We start from the raw sequence: 18,298 nt of genomic DNA, 5'->3' as shown, positions 1-18,298 counted from the left end.
CCCGAAGCTGCAGATTCAGTGCCATCCTTTGAGATACATTCTTCTCAGGGGAGGGGCAGGCATCCACTTAGTATTTGGGGCTGGGACCAGCCCCTCAAATTGTACTCTTACAAGGATATATATTAGCTTTAAATATGATCCAGTGCTTTATAATTAAGAGTACGTGTCAATATTGTATTATTATAGTGCTTGGTAGGCCCATAGTACAACCCTTTGCCCTTCTGTCTTCTGATAATGCGTTCGAAAATGCAGAGCACCCAGTGGATGAAGGCTGGATCTGGAGGACAGACAATAGGTAGCATTTGATGCCTGGGAACGATCAGGGTGGGAATGCCTCACAGTCTTCTCACACTATCTTCTGTGTCATGTACGTTTTCAGTGACTGAGCCCCCAAACCCTGTTTCTCAATGGAAAAGACCATTTTGATATTGAGCTAATGCATCTTCATAATTATTATTGTGTGCCATTGATTCGGACCCACAGCACCCCCGTTTCCTCATCTTTACGGAAGTGGACTGACACCTCTTTGTGCAGCTGGTTGGTTCAAAGCATGGACGTGTATCAGCAAACAAACACGCACTTTAACCACCGTGCCACCAGGACTTGAATTCCTGGCCAAACCCTGCCTCCATGAGGCTGTGTCCTCTCTTCACGTTTATGGTCACTGATACCCATCTGCTGCTGCTGGACCATGGTACATTCTGATTGCCTGTTCCTGGTGTTGATTTCTCCACTGTAGTTTCCCCTTTTAGCTGCTAATAAGCAAGTGTGGGAGACACGTTCAGACCATATCATTATCTTCCCCATGCAAATCTCCCTTTTGCTGTTTATGGCTTGAAGTGGCCTTTTATGAGGATGTGTTGTACACGGTAGTTGTCCAGTTCCTCACTTCCTCCCCTTCCTTCACAGCTGCCCTTGAAAATCAGCAGAGCCCTTTCTTCCCCTCACTTCTTTTCCTCAAGGTAATGCTCACAGGGACTTGGGGCTTGGTTTTGCCGTGGTCCTAAGGCATTGTTTTTGTGCTCACGTGGGTTGACTTGGCCAGTGGGAGCCCCCGCACCCTGGCCTGTGTGTCTGTGACTGTGATGGGTCCCCATGCATTTTGATCACTTCCCTTTCTGGCCTAACAAGTTGTTACAGGTTCATTATACGTGGACTCGGCCATTTCTCCAAGAAGCCCTGGTTGATATTTTGGTTTTCTTAGTGAGCAGAGGTCTGGTGTTTTCATTAAAAATTCATTTTGGTGACAGACCAAATGAATCTTACAACCTACTTTGAAGAGAATGTCTTTAAGGCACCTCATTTCTATGTCCTTGCCACGCCAGGGTAAGCTGGAGGCAGCCCCTCCACCGGAAAAGCACTTCTTTGGAGCCCCTGAAGCTGGGGCAGTCAGGCTCCAGGGCAGGGAGGCTCCGGAGCTGGCCGCACAGGGGAACAGCCCGGTACTGAGTTGAGGGCAGCAGCTGCTTTCCAGGGGCCCGGGAAGTGTCTAGCTAGGTTCAGCCCTCTCCCGGTAGTTTGTGTCACACCCCCATCTGCTTCTCCACAGGCCTTGAGTTGGTGACTGCTGCGTACCGTGACCTGGTCTTTCCCAGACGTGTCTGGAGTTCTCATGGGGAGTAGGTGGTGTGTGGTGAGCTTATGAAGTCCAAGCTCGGGGACCATCAGCCCCCCGCAGCCTGGCAGGAACAAGCAGCCCTTACTAACACAAACAAGAATTTTCCATGCAACACCCAACTTGTGCCAAATAGTCCTCAGAAGTTTGTAGTTCCGATAGAAGTCAGAGTTCCTCCCCTGCCTAACCCTGCCTGAAGACTGGTTTGGTGCATGGTGAGCTGGGCTTGTCCCTTAGAAATTCACCACCCAGTCAGCTGAACAGGCCCTAACATCATCTGTATTTCTTGCGTATCAGTCAGGCTTCCAGTTCTCACTTGAAGAACCACCCTGGTCCTGTGCACTCAGGTGTGCAGCGTGTCCTTCGGGGTGGGTTGGCAAAGTCGCCTCTGTGGAAGTGGGCATAAAGTGGTGCAGCATAGTCGTGTGGGTTTTGTTGTTGCCCTTAAAGGATGTACAATTTTAAGAATGACATGAAGGGCTCACCACAGGCCAGCAGTTTGAACCCACCAACAGTTCGGCAGGAGCAAAATGAGGCCGGGTCCTACCTCCAAATGCCAGGTCTCGGAAACCCAAAGGGCTGCGGAGTTGGACAGTGAGTGAAGTCTGAAACGGTACATTTCTAAATAGGCAATGTCTAAAACGTAAGCTTGAAGACTGACCGAGATCCTTATACACAAAGGTATGGGATTGCTACTCTGGTAATTTTAGTAAATACTTTTAAGTGATTGAATGTCTACCAAGTTCAAGGCATTAAGTTTTCCTATTTGTTCTGATCAGCACTTTCGGAGCACCTGCTGTGCTCTCCAGGGTTAGAGACTGGCCTCTTCGCTCCCACAGGGATTGCTGAATAATGGTGCCCAATGTCCTACATCCAGAACTGGGTAAATGGCAGGCTCAGAATTTCCCCTCGAACTTACCTCTCATCACAGAGGGTCTGCTGGGAATAAGGTGTGCATGCCAGGGAACCTCAGGCTTCCTGAACTTTGTGTCTGGAGTGAGCCTGTGATGCTAGTCTGTGTTAATGATGGTGCTAGGGATTTTTAGGGTTTGTGTATAGAACCTGAATCAAGCAGGCATACAATGGGAATGGGAAGAATCCATGTGACACAGGGCTGGGCCTCGACCCGGCGGTGGCAAGCACTCTGGCACTAAAACAGTTCCCCTTAAGGGACAATATCTTTCAGGGACTGCCCACCCACCAGCATTTGGAAAACAAACCCTCAGCACATGTAAGACCCATTGTGTGTGAGAATGGATCCATAGAAAGTCCTAGAATTGAAGCTGCAAAGGAACTGGCCCTTGAATTATACGCAAGGCACCCTGCCTCTTAAGGGGATTGTCTCCCATGGCTCAGTCCACTGATTCAGAGGAAAACTGTGTGTTAGGTAAGACAAATGCAAAGATTCCAAGTGCTTCGTCTGTGGCTGGCTGGTTTATGGCAGGCTCCTCCCATTCCATGATCTTTGCTTGCCTTGGTGGTAACAAAGGTCTTTTGACAACCCGAGTCTCCCAAGCCCAGTGGGTGGCTGTGTCTCACCTCTCTGAGCAGAGGCTGTTTTTCTAGAAGCAAAGAGCAATAGAGCTGGCTGAAATGGAGGCTTTGCAAAGGAAAACATCCTATCAAAGTAGAGACAAATTCAGGAATTCCCAGAGCGGGAGGAACCCTGAAAGGCAAATATCAGTGTCCTCTTCGTCCTTAGTCAGCACTGAGTGGGGCGCAAACCCTAGGAACCTTTGGGTCACCCCATCTTGCTCTAAGCTCCTATAGACCGACAGCCCTGCCCAGCATTATAGACTCCGGCTTGTTTGCAGTCTTCTATGGTTGTCTGTAACTTAATTGCTAAATTTTCCCTCTGCGGAGGTTTTATTAGTTCATTTCTAATAGGTAAGACTCTTATTAGAGAAGCCCTTTGCTGGTCTTCAGTGAAAACTCTTGTCTTACAGGCAAGGAAGGTGACCTGGCCCTGCCCACTGTCAGGGAAGACAAAACCCCACGCTCTGAGCTCGGCTCTTGTCCTCATCAAGCAAAACATGTAGGCCTCTCCCAGGACCAAGGATGCGCTCATTCCATTCCTAAGTCTGCCTTTAAGTCAAGTGTGTACCCAAGTCAGAGCAGTACAGCTCACAGGAACACCAGTCAAAGTCCTTTTGTAAGAATATGTGGTTTTGAACAGTAAAACGTTTGCAATCTTAGATCCCTCCCTTGCCTCCACCCATCAGGAAAACAGAGCCAAAGGAATTTCTTGGGAAAGCCCTAAGGGGTTTCCCCAGGTGATGCTGAGGAAGGAAAGTTCCTCTGCCCCTCAGAGGGGAAGAGCAGCAGTTACTGTCAGGAAGAGGTATTCCTGCTGCTCTGTGGAGTTTAAAAGTGGCAGGGCAAAGACAGGCTGCAGCAGCAATTTGTGGGGCTATTTTAACATCAAAAGGAAAAGGGGCCTGGGAGCAGGCCTTTAGTTGACAACTGCGAGGAAGTATGTGTGTGGTAGAAAGCCCCCACGATGAATTCCAGCTCGTTTCTTAAATAAATAAATACGGCTACATAACATTCTATATATATATATATTTATTTTTTCTTTTTCTCCAGTTAATTACTTCCCACTTAGTAGAACCTAAAGCCACCTCCTCCACCCTCTGGGAGGGAAGCAAGAAGGCGAATGCAGCAGCTCTCAGGAACAAAGGCACAGGCAGAGCTGGGTAAACTGAGTCGCGTGGGATGGGCTGTCACTTGGACCCTGCCCCAATCCTGAAAGGGGGCGTGTCCCAGATCACCCTGGTGTTCTCCCATCCCACACAGTTGTATCTTGTAAAGGCACACCTAAAAATGTGCAGCTGGGGCTGGTGTAAGCTACACACAATTACTGCTATGCAGGGGAGAAAAGGTGAGGCTGCAAACCTCGGGTACAGCAAGGGTGCGTCCCGGCCTTCGCCCCACACGGGAGGGAGCTGGGAGGTCTGGGGAGAAAGCTGCCCAGGCAGGCCCGGGCTGTGGTCAGTGGTGCACGTACAGAGGAGTCTTTGGTTACTTGTGGGAGCAGCAGCTCCCTGGGTACAAACGCTCCCACAGCTTCAGAGCTGGGACAAGCAGGCTCCAGCCGGCGCTTACTCACTGACTCCTCCCAGCATGGCCACTTGCTGCACGGGCACAAGGCACAGCCCGGGAGTCTCAGCTGCAGTGCCAGTACAGGCTTTTAGAAAGGCTGCTCTGAAGACCAACCTTCGAAGGAGAACTTCCCATCCCAGGTCTAGTTAAGGAACCTGGGAAACTCCTAGTCTGTGTCCCCAGGGAGTAAAGGGTCCCTTGGAGCCCTGGCAAGAGAGCAAGGGGGCGAAGATTCTGCAGGTCCAGAGTTGCCCACCTACAGGCTCCGGGGCTCCAGGACCAGCCAGTTCTCGGTGACCGTCTGCATGTCCTGGCCATTCAGAGGCTCGCGCAGCCTCACCTTTACCTCCAGCTTCCCCCCAGTGGGCTTCCTTCCATCCAGGACCTGTCGGGACGGGGGAGAGGGAGAAGGGAGGAGTGGGCAGGAGTAGGGAGCCTTCTCCTCTCCCATGGAAGGAGTCAGGGGTTGAGGCGTCTGCAGTGTTAACAGAGGAACAGCGATGCTCTGACTGAAGTGGGAATGGAGACCCAGAGCCCAGCAGCCCACCTGGCATCTTCCTCAGTCCTCAGGCCGCTCCTGGAGTAAGGACTGGCTCCAAGGAGCAGCTTGAAAGCAACTTCCTAACCTTTACTTCCAAGGGGCCCAGAGGAGTGTGTGTGAAGTTGCCCACTCACGGTGGCATGGTAGAGCCAGGACGACTAGTCCCCAAGCCAAGTTGCTGCCAGACCACCAGACTGGCTCTGTCCTCTCATCTGGAGAGGGGCAGCTGGGGGGCTAAGCAGTGCCAACAGCCTGAGCACCAGCCTGAGCACTGTGCATCCAGGGCTCCCCACAGGTGGGTGGCAGTTGTGCGGTGGTGGGAGAGACTGAGCAAGAGAAGGCCTCGGCCTGGGCTGCTGCTTTTTCTGCCAGGGACACACTGGGGGAACCTAAGGAGCACCCTGCCCTCGGCCTCTGTTTCCTTATCTGTCAAAGAAAAGCCCTGCCTGAGCAATCCCACAGAAACGTCACGAGATGCCCTAGGATGCTTCCTAAGCCAAGACGAGAATTCCGTTGGCTGCGTGCTACAGAACACAGCTTGACGTCAGCGCTCAGTCCACTGCAAGCCGCAGCACCAGGGACCTTTAGGGCCCCTGCTCTGATCCCCATTCGGTGAACTTGAGGAGGGCCGCAGTGCTGTAGAACAAGGAGAGCCCCTTCCTGTCTAGGTGACTATGTTCCTCGGACTCTGAATCTCTCCATCTGTGAGAAAAGGGGCAGCCACCTACTTCCTCTGTGGAACATGGATATCTACGCACTAAGTACTGGACACAGAAAAACTCCAATAGGGACTGGTGTCCGATCAATGTCGCTTCTCCCAAGTCCTCTGCTGCCCCTACCTCCACAATCTCTCTGATCTCACACTCGCTTTCCAGTCGCTCCAGCTTCAGGTGGGCGGTGCCGACGAGCTTGTCGCTTCTGAAGAAGGACCTGGAAACCCAGACAGCAGAGGGCTGGGCCAAGCAGGGCAGTCGGAAGTGGGGGAGCAGCAGCAGCAGCAGTGCAATCGCATTCCTCTCCCAGGTGCACCGCAGCAGTGGGACTGTAAGAGGTCTCACCCTTTGTGGAAGATTTCAAACTTGATTCCTTTGCTTTGGATCACCCTCCTGAAGCCCCTGTGGTTTCGGTTGATATTTAGTTTGAAGAGGTGATCAAATTCTGCAAGAGTAGAAGAATGTAGGGAGGGGCTAGCTCCCAGGGATTTTGAGGAAGTGGAGAACAGGTCCTGGACTGGAACTTCTTTTAGGTCTCTCTGCTTGCATTTCAGTGTGATTACCACCGGAGGGTAATACTGAGGCTAAGTGCTGGCCTTCTCTGCCTGCATCTCAGTGTGGTAGCCACCAGGAGGTGATACTGGGTTTAAGTGTAGGCAACAAAAGTGTTTCTATTTGTAATTGACACAGTAAAGTGCTCTGACAGCTAGCATGAAGGTTGGAGGTCTTAAACCTCGCAGAGGTACTGTAGCAGGCAGCCTTGGTGATTTACTATGGTGATGTACTATGGAGGAATTCTACTCTGCACACATGGGACTGCCATGAGCCAGCAACGACTAGACGACAGGCCCTAGCACCTGTCGGGTTGTTAGACTCCCTGGTGGGGAAGACTTGGAGTCTGGAGTCAGGGCTCTTGAGCTCCAGTCCCACGTCCACCACCTCCTTGTTCCGAGACCCACAGCACATCTGCCTCTCTGAACGTCCGTTTCCCTATAATGTAACGGCCTTACTCCTGTTGACAGGAACAAGGGAGGTGACAGGCAGGCACTCTGGAAACAGAGAAGGGAGGAGAGAAGTCCTCCGGCAGGCCCGCACCTGGAGAGTTGGTGTTCTTCACCACAGCTGTCTTGCTTTTCTGGGCCTGGTCCTAAGAGCAGTGAAAAGAGAATTCAGGACAGCTTGGGCAAAAGCAGCAGGCAGTCAGGGGCTCTAGACTACATCGGTGTCCAGAGAATGGCTCTGAATGCCTTCAAACCAACCCTCCCCGCCTACCCCCCCACCCCACCCCAGTGTCTCCCAGGGCTGGGCAAGTGTGAGCACAGGGTCCTGGGATGGGAGATGGGGATTCTCCGAGCCTCACCGAGTTAGGGTAGTGGAACTCAAACCGCACAAAAGCATCCAAGTCATCAGGGGTCACCCCTGTGGGACATAATGGAGTCAGGGGTGTTCCTTGTCACGGGGAGCACCCGATTGCACACTGGCTGGGGAAAGAGCAAAGTCTGGGCAAGGGCCTTCTGGAGTGAGGGTGGCCCAGTGATTACCTGGAGGGGCAGGGAGGTTCATCCCCCGAACAATGATGAGATGCATTTCCGTGCTGTTGAGTTCTGAGAAGATCCTACAGCAGGAACAGAGGAGGAAGAGCCAGGTAAAGAAGAGTAGTGGGTCAGGCCCCTCTGGCGGGGGCGCCTGTCTCAGCTAGCAGCAGTGATACTGGTACTCAGAGCTCAGCTCCCAGCTCACGAGCCAGGGATCTTTCCGCACCCCTGCACCAGCTGAGCCCTCACATGCTTCTCCCCACCACCCGCCAAGCCCACCCCAGGGGAAACCATACCAAAGGGGCTACACTTGTCCTGGGTCCCCGCCCCCACCAGGTGGCCATCTCCCCTGGGCTTCCGTACCGTACAGTCTGGAATGTCTTCAACTCAAAGTGGTGGCTGGGAGGGTCCAGGCCCTGGGCTTGGGCCAGCTGCAGGATCTCAAGCTGCTTTCCGCGGTCCTGAGCGAGCTTCTCAAACCTGATGTGGGGTGTGTATGGGCTCTGACAGGGTTCGTGTTCTGCTCCCCACCCCATAGGGCTGCCAGGCCTGGAACTTACCGGGTGGTCTCTGCCACGTTGCCCTGGTGCATGAACTGCTTGGAGAACAGCAGGCACTTCTGGAAGCAAAGGCCCCACATGGTGAGAGATCTCGATGCAGGGCTGCCCAGGGGCCATTTGGGCCTGTTTTCTGTAGCACCAGCTGCTTCCTCTGTAGCCTTCCCCTTTCTCGCCACACTCTCTCCCAGGCCACTGTCCCCAAGTCCTGCACACCTTTCTGCCTGCAGTTTACTGTGTCCTCTTCTGATGGCCTTTCCCCCAAACGGACCTGGCACACTCCTGTCCACCTTTCCTAACAGCACACCTCGCCTCCAAAGGCTTTCCAAAGTCAGAGAGCCCTTTCCTACCAGGGCTGTCACGCGTTTGTGGAAGAGTGAAGGTAGCGGGTCACACATTGCCTGCTCCCACCAAGGTCTCACTCCTCCCTGACACTCATCCGCAAAGCACGTCACCTCCACTCTGTTGTATGAGCTTTGTACTTTCCTTGAAAGAGAACCATCGTCAGCCTCTTCTGCCACTGTGGTTCAAAACACTTAGTGTCACACAGCTACTAAGAAAACAACTAGAATCTGCAACCCTGCTCTGGCCTGAGCGCTGTCCCCAAAGGCAGGAGGTGGGTGCGGAGAGGGGCACACAGACAGGCCTACTGACCTCGCGTTGCTCCAGAAGCATCTTTTGTAGCTGGGCATAGACCTCCTCGGCCTTCTGGGAGAGCCTCAGGTCCTCATGGTGGATGAGGATGAAGTCGCCCTCCTCATCCGTCAAGGGTGAAGGCACCTGCCCGGATCACAAGGCCCCTCAGGGGCCCCAAGAGTCAGATTACTCCTCTACTGAACCCAACAAAGTGGGAGATCCCATCAAAATGTTCTGACGTTCCCAGCCTTTCATGCTGTCCCAGACTCCTGGAAAGCCTACTCCCTGTCTCCCCTACTGGGTCCTGTCACCTTTGAACACAGGCCACCCACCTGCCTTTCTCTGTCCTCTCTGGGGGCCCTGGGGTAGACTCTCAGGATGCTTTCAGACTGTTCAAGTCCTGCCTCCTGCCAGCAGCACCCCAAGGCCAGTGCCTCCCCCCACTCCCAACTTGTCCTGAGCAGTCCTGGCATTCACCCAGCAGGGGCTCACCTTGGAGAGGTTGATGGGGCGGCCAGCTCGGACCTGGGTGATCTGGGCCTCCAGGCCTTTGGCTGCCCGCAGATGGGCCTTGGCCTGCTCCAGGTCCTGGCCACGCTTGGCCTGCAGGGCTGCCCTCTGGTACTGCAGTTTCCGGGCCTCGAGCAGGGCCAGTTGCTCCCGCACTAAGAGGAGACACTGGTTGGGACCATGCCTGGCCCGCACCTGAGCTTTCACTCCTCCCGCCCTCTTCTCTCCACTCACCAGATGGACTCAGTGACTCCTTAGAACTCGAGACCTTGGGCTCAGGCAGCGGCCGGGATGAAGGGGCCAGCGGCTGGGTTGGCTGCTTTGCCACTGGGGCCTGGGCTGGGGACTCTGCCTGCAGGTCCCAGAAGGCTGTCACACGGAGCTTGATCCCCACCCCTGCCAGCACAGCTCCCTGACTTGGGATCTCTTCCTAGTGCTGCCCTGACTCACTGTGTGACCGGACTCAAGTGGCCTTACCTGTCGAGCCTACAGAATCTCAGGGTTAGAAACTTTAAAAGCTCTCTGGTCTAAGCTTCCAGCAGGAGCAATCAAACCTGGGGTCCTGGGTCTAAGGTAAGGGCTTGGATCCAGCTCTGCGAGCCTGGAGCCTCACACCTTCGCCAAGATTTTCAGAGCACCTCTACCTCACTGGACTCGCTGGCACAAATGCTATCAAACACAGGGTCTGTTCCCCCACCAGCCCCCAGCCCAGGCCTCAGCCAGACCTCCTCCCCCTCCTCCTCCTCCTCAGCTGCTGCTGTATCCTCCGAGGCAGCCAGCTTCTGCGCAGCTGCGAGGGTGGCTGCCATGACGTCCTCCGTGGAGGCTGGGGCAGGCTCCAGGCCAGGGATCGGGGGAAAGCCTATGGACAGAGACGGACAGCTGGGAGGGTGGCTCCCACGGGGCGGCAGCAGGCACACAGCACTTCCCTCAGAGGCACCAGGCCAAGGCCCACTCACCTGGAGGAACGGGCAGCTCAGCAAAATCAACTTTCCGCCCTGCCCGGTGTGCTCGCATGGCATCTTGGTATTGCTGCAAGGGAGGGGCAGTCAGCAGGCTTCATGCCCAGCAGATGGGCAGAGAGAGGGCGAGGGTGCGAGAGCAGGCAGCCTGGCGTGGGCCAGCCCACCAGCTGCTGCTCACCTTGGCAATGCGCTCGTGCATCCGGGCCTTGCGTTCGTCCCCGCTGCCCCGGGCCTGGGCACCCGCCTCCCGGTACTTGTTCAGCCTCTGCTGCAGGGCATCGAGCACGGTCTGTGGCTCTGCGGGGCCCTCTGGACCGGGGAAGGGGATGGCATCAGCTCTGCCCACCCCTCCCCAGCCCACACTGCTGACCCCTCCATCCTGCCCTACCTGGGGCCACTGGGATGTCGGGGGCCATCACAGGCTGCATGCGCTCCACTGCCGGAGGCATGAGAGAGGGGGCTGTGCGGGCCTTTGAAGGCTGCGGCTTCAGGTCTGTGGGGCCCAGAGCAGAGATGTAGGTGGGGAGCCCTGGCCAGCCCTGCCCACCCCCAGTGTGACCAGCTGGCCCCCATGCCCACACTGACCCTCAGGTGCAGGGGGCATGTCACTCCAGTCCACGGGCTGCCCCCTCTCCAAGGCCTCCAGCACGGCCCCAAACCTCTACAGTAGGAAGAAAGACAGGTAGCAGGGGGTCCCGGGGTCCCCAAGGCCTGGCTAAAGCATCATCCCTCAGGCCAGTCTAGCTGTGACCTTCACAGGTCCTGGTACCTCTCTGGGCCTCAGTGTACCTATCTGTGAAGCCTCACCTTCCCAATCCTCATGAGGTCTCGTGCCCGGTCCAGATCCCCAGCCTGCTTGGCACTGAGCGCAGCCAGCTTGTATTCTCTCTGTCGGGTCGACAGCAGGTCCCGGGGGTTTGGGTCTGAATTAAGTGGGGCAGGAACGCCAGGGCTGCCCAGAGGGTTTGTCTTGGGTGGGGGTGGGGCATCTGTAGGGAAAGGAAACGTGCACCCAGCAAGGGCCTGAGGCCACAGCTGGACCCCCCGGGCCACACGCCTGGTCAGTGCATGGGGAAGAACTGGCCTGAGGGAGGGGGAGCGCTGGACATGCAACTCTTTGTAAACGCAGTTTAACCCTGGAAGTGTATAATAAGCAAACATTGTATCAAGAAAACTACTAAGAAAATAAAAAGAAACCTAATGTGACGAATGGTTACCACTGGTGAAAAAAAAAAAGTTGTTGCTTAGGGAGCATGGAGTTTATGTCCAGGTGGTGGAACCATTTGGAAAAGGTTATCATAATGGTTGTACAGAAATGAAGACTATAATCGATGGCCCTGAATCATACATGTAGAAGTTGCGGAATTAAAGAATGTTTTGTTGTATTTTTGCCACAATTAGAGAAAAAGTAATTACCTGAATAGAATTGAATGTGGTGATAATTGTATAACTCTTCTTAAGACTGAATTATCAAATTGTATGATGTGTAGATAAAGTGCTAATAAAACTGTTAATAAAACAAACAACAGTGGCCTGAGAGGAGACAGGCTGTGGGCTCTGGTCCTGGGAGCCAGACAGTATTGGGGTGTCTCCAGATACCTGGTTGTACGGCGGGGAGTCCTGGGGGCTCCGGGGGCTCTGTCTCAGGACTCGTGGTGGCGGCTTCCTGGGAGGCTGGGGGCCTCTTGCCCAATGCGACTGGAGGCGGGATCTCATCCTCATTGATCTTTCTGCCTTTCCTCACTGCTGCCAGCTGGGACTGCAGAGTCTGAGGGAGAGGAAGCAGGGGAGAAATCCAGCCGGCTGCTGCACCCGGGCCTGGGCCCGGGCCTACTCCAGGACAGTGGGGCCCTTCACCTCCCTGGGGCTGACAGGGAGCCTACAGCCACTCCAGCTGCCTCGCCGGCTCCCTGATCCCTGCTCCCCAGCAGCCTTCACTCACCTTCAAGCCTCGCTCACAGCGCCTCTCCTTGGCCGCTTCCCCTGCCTCCTTGGCGCTGGCCACAGCAGCCTGGTAGTTGTGGATCCGTTCCTCCAACAGAGCCTGCAGCCCCACAGCCCGTCCAGCCTGTGGACAGGGCACCTCAGCGCCTGGCCACCGCAGGGCCAGCAAGGTCCCTGCGGCTCCCTCCCTGCCAGAAAACTGCCCCCGAGATGGAGCTCTGGGCTCAGAAGGGAGGCAAAGGTGCACTGGAGGGGCCAGAGGCCATGCTGGAGGCGCACACAGACAATAGGCTGGGGGTGGGGGGGTGCGTCCTGGGAGAACAGAGAGGCCTTTGAGGCTGGCCAGCCATCATGGAGCTATTCTCGCTGGTTTTCTGCTTGGGACAGCTGCTGACGGGGCCCTGGAAGGGCGATTCCAGCATAAATATGCTGGCCACACGCCCTGCCCGCTCCACAGGGCCAGCGAGGGGCACCAGAGCCACAGCCTACCTGAGCGGCAGGGCCTGGAGCCATTAGGAAGGCTGTTTGCATGGGCGGGTCCACGTTTTCCTGCCCCTTCTCCTCAGGGCTGCCCAGGCTGTCTGCCTTCTCCCCACTGTCACCATCCAGAGCCGCAGCCGTCTCCTCCTCACCCAAGACCTCCTGCAGCTCATTCTGGGGAGACACAGTAAGTCCCAGGGTCTTGGGGCTCACAATAGGACAGACTCGAAGGCCTTCTCCCTCAGCAAGATCTTCCAGCTCCAGCCACCATGCCGGAAAGGCCGCTTCCCCCAGCGCTCCTTTAATCTGACCAAGGACAGCCTTAACAGAGACCCCTCCCCGGCACAGCTCGGGCTGGAGCTCAAAGGAGACCGGCCTCACCCCTGTCCTTTAGAACTGTGGGGAACCCAGAACGCAGATGGGCCCTCTCGCCACCAGGCCCAGCTGAACCAAAGCTCCATGGACAAGGGCCTGGCAGGACTTACCAGCAGGTCTGCATCCTCCTCCAGCCCTTCCTCCTCTTCCTCCTCCTCCTCCTCCCGCATACAGTCCGCTGCCAACTTCTCGATGTGGGCCATGGGCAGGGGAGCTGGGGGAAGAGGGTCACAGAGGGTCAGGGCAACACAGGAAAGGAGGGTCTTCAATCCACAAGCAATGTCCCACATGGAAAACTCCTGCTCGGCCTTTAAGACCCAGCTCCAAAGACGCTCCTCGGGACAACCTTCCTGAGCGGCTTCCTTTGCGTTTGCCTGTGGTACAAGCCACCGTCCACACACCTGTCCTCCACTCCCTGCATCAACACTTCTCACGTCTGTAAAGATATCTGAGGTTCCCTTGGAATTCATACACATTCGTGTGTTTTACACACGAGTACACAGAACACTTCCTGGGCTGCTCCCATCACCAGCTGTGGCAGTGGCAGGGCCAGGAGTCAAACCTGGGCATACCTTACACCAAACTAATGGGTTGGACTGAGAGCTGAGGGTCCTGTGGTCCTCCCAGACCAACAAGGCCTTCCCGGGTCTCCCATGGCCCAGTTCGGAGCCCAAGGGGATGAGGTGGCTCTCTCTGAGTGGTACCTGGGCAGTCAGGAGCACCTAGGTCTCCTGTCCAGCCGCTCTTCCATTCATCCAACAGTTTCTGGGCACTCGCCTCACTATGGGCACCCCTTCAGCCCTTGCTGAGCTCCTGCTCAGGCTAAGCAGAGACATCAGGAGTCTCTGAGCATCAGGTCTCTACAGTAGGGAGGGGCAGCCAGAAGGGAACATGAGCAGGGCCAGAGGGCTTCTGGGTGAGAGTCTATGGAGGGACCATGGATGTCCAAAGGCCCAGGCAAAGTGGCTGGCTCCCCCACTATCACGCTGCTCCAAGCTCAGCCCAGGTGGCCAACTCACCCTGCCCCTTGGGTGCCGGCTTCCTGCTTGCGGTCCCTGCTTCTCCAGTGAGGGCCAGCAGCTCGGCCTCCAGGTCCCCATCGTCACTCTCCAGTCCCAGCAGCATGTCCTCAGGGTTGAAGTCCACAAAGAGCCCGAGCTAGGTGCACAGAGGGGCCCTTAGGACCACACATGAGACAGAGGCAAGGCCCAACCAGCACCCAAGTCAGGCCTCTTGAATTGTCAGCCAGGCCCATGGTGCAGAAGGGGAAACTGAGCCAGAGACATCACCCCCTCAGGACACTAATCTTTTGTTGACCTCACAAGAACCCAGCGGATTACAGTGTGATACCAGCAAGGCTGCCAGGCATTTGCTGAGCACCTGATGTGATTATGTGCGTTAATTCTCACAGCCCTGAGCTACATGCAGGTCCTATTTTTATCTCCACGCACAGATGAGGGCAAGACAGCCAGGTAAGTAGTGAGTCAGAACTTAAGATCTTTGTAATTGAAGTTCAAGTACTTTACTCCACCGCCTACTTCCCTGACCTGCCCCTTTAAGACACTCAGAAGAGACTCAATGGGGCTCCGGTCCAGAAGAACCTAATCCACACCAGGGCTGCTGGGTCGATTCTGTCGGGACGACCTTCTGGGAGAGAGAACCACTAGCGCAGGGTTTCTAAGACCGTAACAGAGGGCCTCATCTTGCTCCCAGGGAGCAGCGGGTTGGTTTGAACTGCGGACATTGCTGTTGGCAGCTTCACCCGCTGCACCACCAGAGCTGGAGTTCGTCACTAGGAGACAGCTTGGAGGGCAGGCCTGTTTGGTGTCTTAAGAGGCCATGCCTCAGGTCTGCCAAGCTGTGGCCTTAGAGCAGCGGTTCTCGAGCTGTGGGTCGCGACCCCTTTGGGGGGATCAAAGATCCTTTCACAGGGGTCACCTGATTCATAACAGTAGCAAAATGACAGTGATGAAGTAGCAACGAAGCTCATTTTATGGTTACGGGGTCATCACGACATGAGGATCTGCATGGAAGGGTCTTAGCTTGAGGAAGGTTGGGAAGCAGTGCCTTCAGGGACCCTTAGCACCCTTAGGCTCCATGAGGATAGGCGGGCTGGCGCTGTCCACGTCACACGATGGAGGGCAGTACAGGTGTGCCACCCTTCCCCTGAAGGGCTCTGTCAGCTCCAGGAAGCCCTCCCTGCGCCCTATCTCTGCTAATGAGGAAACCCCCACTCCCTGCCACGTGACCCTGTCTGCCCAAGCTCTGTCTAGGGACCTCTCCCCAAAAAGGGCCCACGGGTGAAGGAAGCTCGCTCCATACCTGCTTGGCAGCTGCCACCCCCTGGCCACTGGCTTGAGGACCCTTCCGAGGTCTTGGGCCTGGCATCTTGGCAGCCTGGGTACTTTATCTGCTGGACATGCAAGATGGACTCAGCAGGGAGCAACCTTGGAGCCCCGCCCCCAACAGTGCTCCCCAGGGAAGGTGTGGTTGGAGAGTCCAACTGCAGAGACCAGGCTTGGTGCCAGCATGGACACCTAATGCTGGAACGCAAGAGCTGCGGGGGGGATGCTAGCTAAGGGAGTCACGTGGGGGCAGGGCGCAGGAAGCAGCTTTGTGAACTAATTGAGAGTTGGAGGAGACCTTATGAAGTTGGGCGAGGGAAGTGCGAAGGCAGGCAGATTCGTCAGTAGCCCTAGGTTCGGGGTGGGCAGGAGGTGGGGTGGGGCACTGAAAGGGTCCGACAGGAGTGGCTGCCACGGAAAGCTGTTTCCATGAAAATATCTGTGTTACTGCTAAACACAACTCAATAGCATATTCCTGTCACCTGGGCGGCGGCCCTTCCCACCCCTGGGAGCGCAGCACAGGCAGGGAAGCCTTCCATGCGCGCCCTCCAGCTCTCTACCCAGTGCCTCCACCCACTGCCAGCTCGCGGGCGGCCGCCAGGGACAGGCACATGGCTCCAGGGAGCCGCCGCGCCGGGCTGTCCTGCAGGAGCCCCCGGGCGGGCTGTGAGCGCCTGGGGGCTGCATAGCGAGAAGGGGGTAGGGGGGTCATGTCTGTGTGGAAACACGAGGAGCTGGGGGCGGGGGGACAAGGAAAGGGCACAGGCATCCAAGCGGAGACATGGCTTGGCTGGCACCAGGACGCGGACATCAATATGGGGTCTGCGCACACAGGGAGATCCGCGATGGTCCAGGCGACGCTGGAAGTGAGCCGGGGGCAAAGCAACAAAAAGTGATCTAAGTCTCCACTCCGAGATCCTGGGGCTCCGAGAAGGGCCAGGGTCAGGCTAGTTTCAGAACCACCCCTGGAGACGCAAAGGCCCAAGGAGGGCTCCCCAAGGAGGGGAGCCGCCCCCGGGGAGCACCCTGTGCGGGGGTGGGGGAGGAAAGTGACGGATTCCAGACTCAGGAGGCAGATGCATCTACGGGGCTCCGAGCTTAACTGGGTGTGGGTGTTCGCTCCGGAGGGGGCGCCGGGATGACCCCAGGGGAAGGTCCGCTGGACGGTGAATGACGCGGTCACCAGCTGAGATGGAGCACGGGAGTGGCTCAGGGAAAGGGCGAGGTCGGTCAGGTTTCAGTTTGCGGCGACCGCCGGGGCTCGAGGCGGGGCGTCGGGGCTGGACCCCCGCCCGGACTCAGAGGAGGGCGGCCGCGGGCTGTGCAATTGGGGAGAAGCCGGCCCGACCGCTGCGGCTGGCGCCGCCGCCCCACCTGGCCTGACACGCAGCCTCATCTCCCCCGCCGTCCCGGGATCTCCCCTCGCCGGGGGCGGGCACACAGCATACCTCGCGGCCGATCCGAAACCGAAACCGGGCCTTCTTGGGCCCGGTACCGCCCAGGGCTCCCGCGGGCCCGTGGGGAGCGGCGGCCGGAAGCTCCCGCCGGGGAGGATGCTTGCGGCCGAACACGTGACGCCACGGGCCTGGCTGCGCGCATGCGCGGAGCGGAGTGGGCGGGCGCTTTGACAGGTGACTAAGGGTGGGGTTCCAGTGCGCAAGCGTGCCCAAGCAGGTAGCGCGAGGCCCTGGCGTGCATCGAAGGGCGGCCCCCGCGGACGGTCCGGCTGCTCACGCAAATACTGTGGGTGGGTCTCCTCCCCTGTTCCATCACGCCTTCCCACCTCTCCTCCCCCATCTTCGACGGAGGATCCCGGCCAGACGCTCGACGGTGGGCGGAGCCAGGGCAGGCCCCGCCCCGGGCCTTCCCCTCCGCCTCCTGCCGCCCCTCCTGGGTGCCCTTGGGACTGACTACACTTATTTTTCTCAATCGTCCAACACTTGCACTGCTTTGCCCATCAGCAGGGATGAAATGATCATCATCCTCACTACACAAGAGTAAGCAGAGGCTGACTTTGCCATTTTAAAATGGAAGTTCCACTGCCATTTACTATGAATTTCATTATTGTATGTTAATGACCACTAACAATTAATCAGATGCGTCCTGTAAGCAGGATCAGTATTTGCCCTTTTACTGCCTGACTTATTTATTCACTTACCATAGTGTCAAGGTGTATCAGTGTGGTAGCATGTACCCAATTGAGAATATTTCATCGTGTGGACAGGGATTCTTGCAGCCACTGATTCGCTGACGGGCCCTTGGGTTGTGTCCACCGTCTGGCTGTTGTGAATGCCGCCGCAGTGGACACTGATGTACACGGTCTCACTGTGCGGTCCCTGCTTGCTGGTCTCTGTGGACAGCGAGTGGAGTGAGTCACTGGGACCGATGCCAAGTCTGTTCCACTCAGAGAAACAGGCAAACTACCTTCCAAAGTGGCTGCCATCGTACATTTTCACCACCAACGCACGAGGCTTCCTATTTCTCCACGTCCCCGCGAATACATTAACTTTGTTCAGGCTATGCCCATCCCAGTGGGTTGCTGAGTTGGAATCAACTTGACAGTTTGGTTGAGATTTTGGAGTGGGTCTGAAAGGTGTGCTGGTTGGGGTTAGCCGAAAGGTTAAGTGGTTCAAACCCACCAGTCGCTCCATAGGAGAGAGACCTAGTAATTTGCTCCCAGAGAGGTCAGGCCAGAAAACCCTACTAGGCAGTTCTACTCTTTGCAGTGAGATCAGGATGAGTTGAAATGACTGGATAGCTAATGACAGTGATGAGTACAGAGTTCATGTATGTTCACCGGCATGCAGTGTGACCAGGTTGCCATTATGAACAGCACCACGAACATCCTCGTGATTCCTGGTGTCTGTCTAGAGCAGTGGTTCTCAGCCTGTGGGTCGGGACCACTTTTGGGGTTGAACCAGCCTTTCACAGGAGTCACCCGATTCCTAACAGTAGTAAAATGACAGTGATGAAGTCGCAA

General features: G+C 56.3%; 1 protein-coding gene and 1 pseudogene across 1 annotated transcript; both read right to left on the bottom strand.

The window, feature by feature from the left end:
- Positions 1 to 4,167: 4,167 nt before the first annotated feature.
- On the bottom strand, positions 4,168 to 15,645 carry CC2D1B (coiled-coil and C2 domain containing 1B). The gene is made up of 23 exons (XM_045291877.1): positions 15,296 to 15,645; positions 13,993 to 14,131; positions 13,084 to 13,187; positions 12,608 to 12,772; positions 12,117 to 12,242; positions 11,774 to 11,942; positions 10,982 to 11,163; positions 10,760 to 10,835; positions 10,563 to 10,667; positions 10,353 to 10,483; positions 10,169 to 10,241; positions 9,935 to 10,071; positions 9,444 to 9,561; positions 9,192 to 9,364; positions 8,718 to 8,843; positions 8,067 to 8,125; positions 7,870 to 7,986; positions 7,513 to 7,586; positions 7,332 to 7,390; positions 7,067 to 7,118; positions 6,317 to 6,416; positions 6,098 to 6,188; positions 4,168 to 5,102 (listed from the first exon to the last, which is right to left on the bottom strand). The coding sequence occupies exons 1-23, from the start codon at positions 15,359 to 15,361 to the stop codon at positions 4,974 to 4,976; spliced, it is 2,571 nt and encodes an 856-aa protein (XP_045147812.1). The 5' UTR covers positions 15,362 to 15,645; the 3' UTR covers positions 4,168 to 4,973.
- An 87-nt stretch (positions 15,646 to 15,732) lies between these two features.
- LOC123521866 overlaps positions 15,733 to 18,298 on the bottom strand; it is a 4,745-nt pseudogene continuing 2,179 nt past the window's right edge.

The sequence above is a fragment of the Echinops telfairi genome, unplaced genomic scaffold, assembly GCF_000313985.2.
Source record: "Echinops telfairi isolate 266 unplaced genomic scaffold, ASM31398v2 ScPeMD7_443;HRSCAF=831, whole genome shotgun sequence".
NCBI lineage: Eukaryota > Metazoa > Chordata > Mammalia > Afrosoricida > Tenrecidae > Echinops > Echinops telfairi.
Note: the sequence above shows the minus strand (reverse complement) of the source record. Positions and strands in the feature narration are given on the sequence as shown.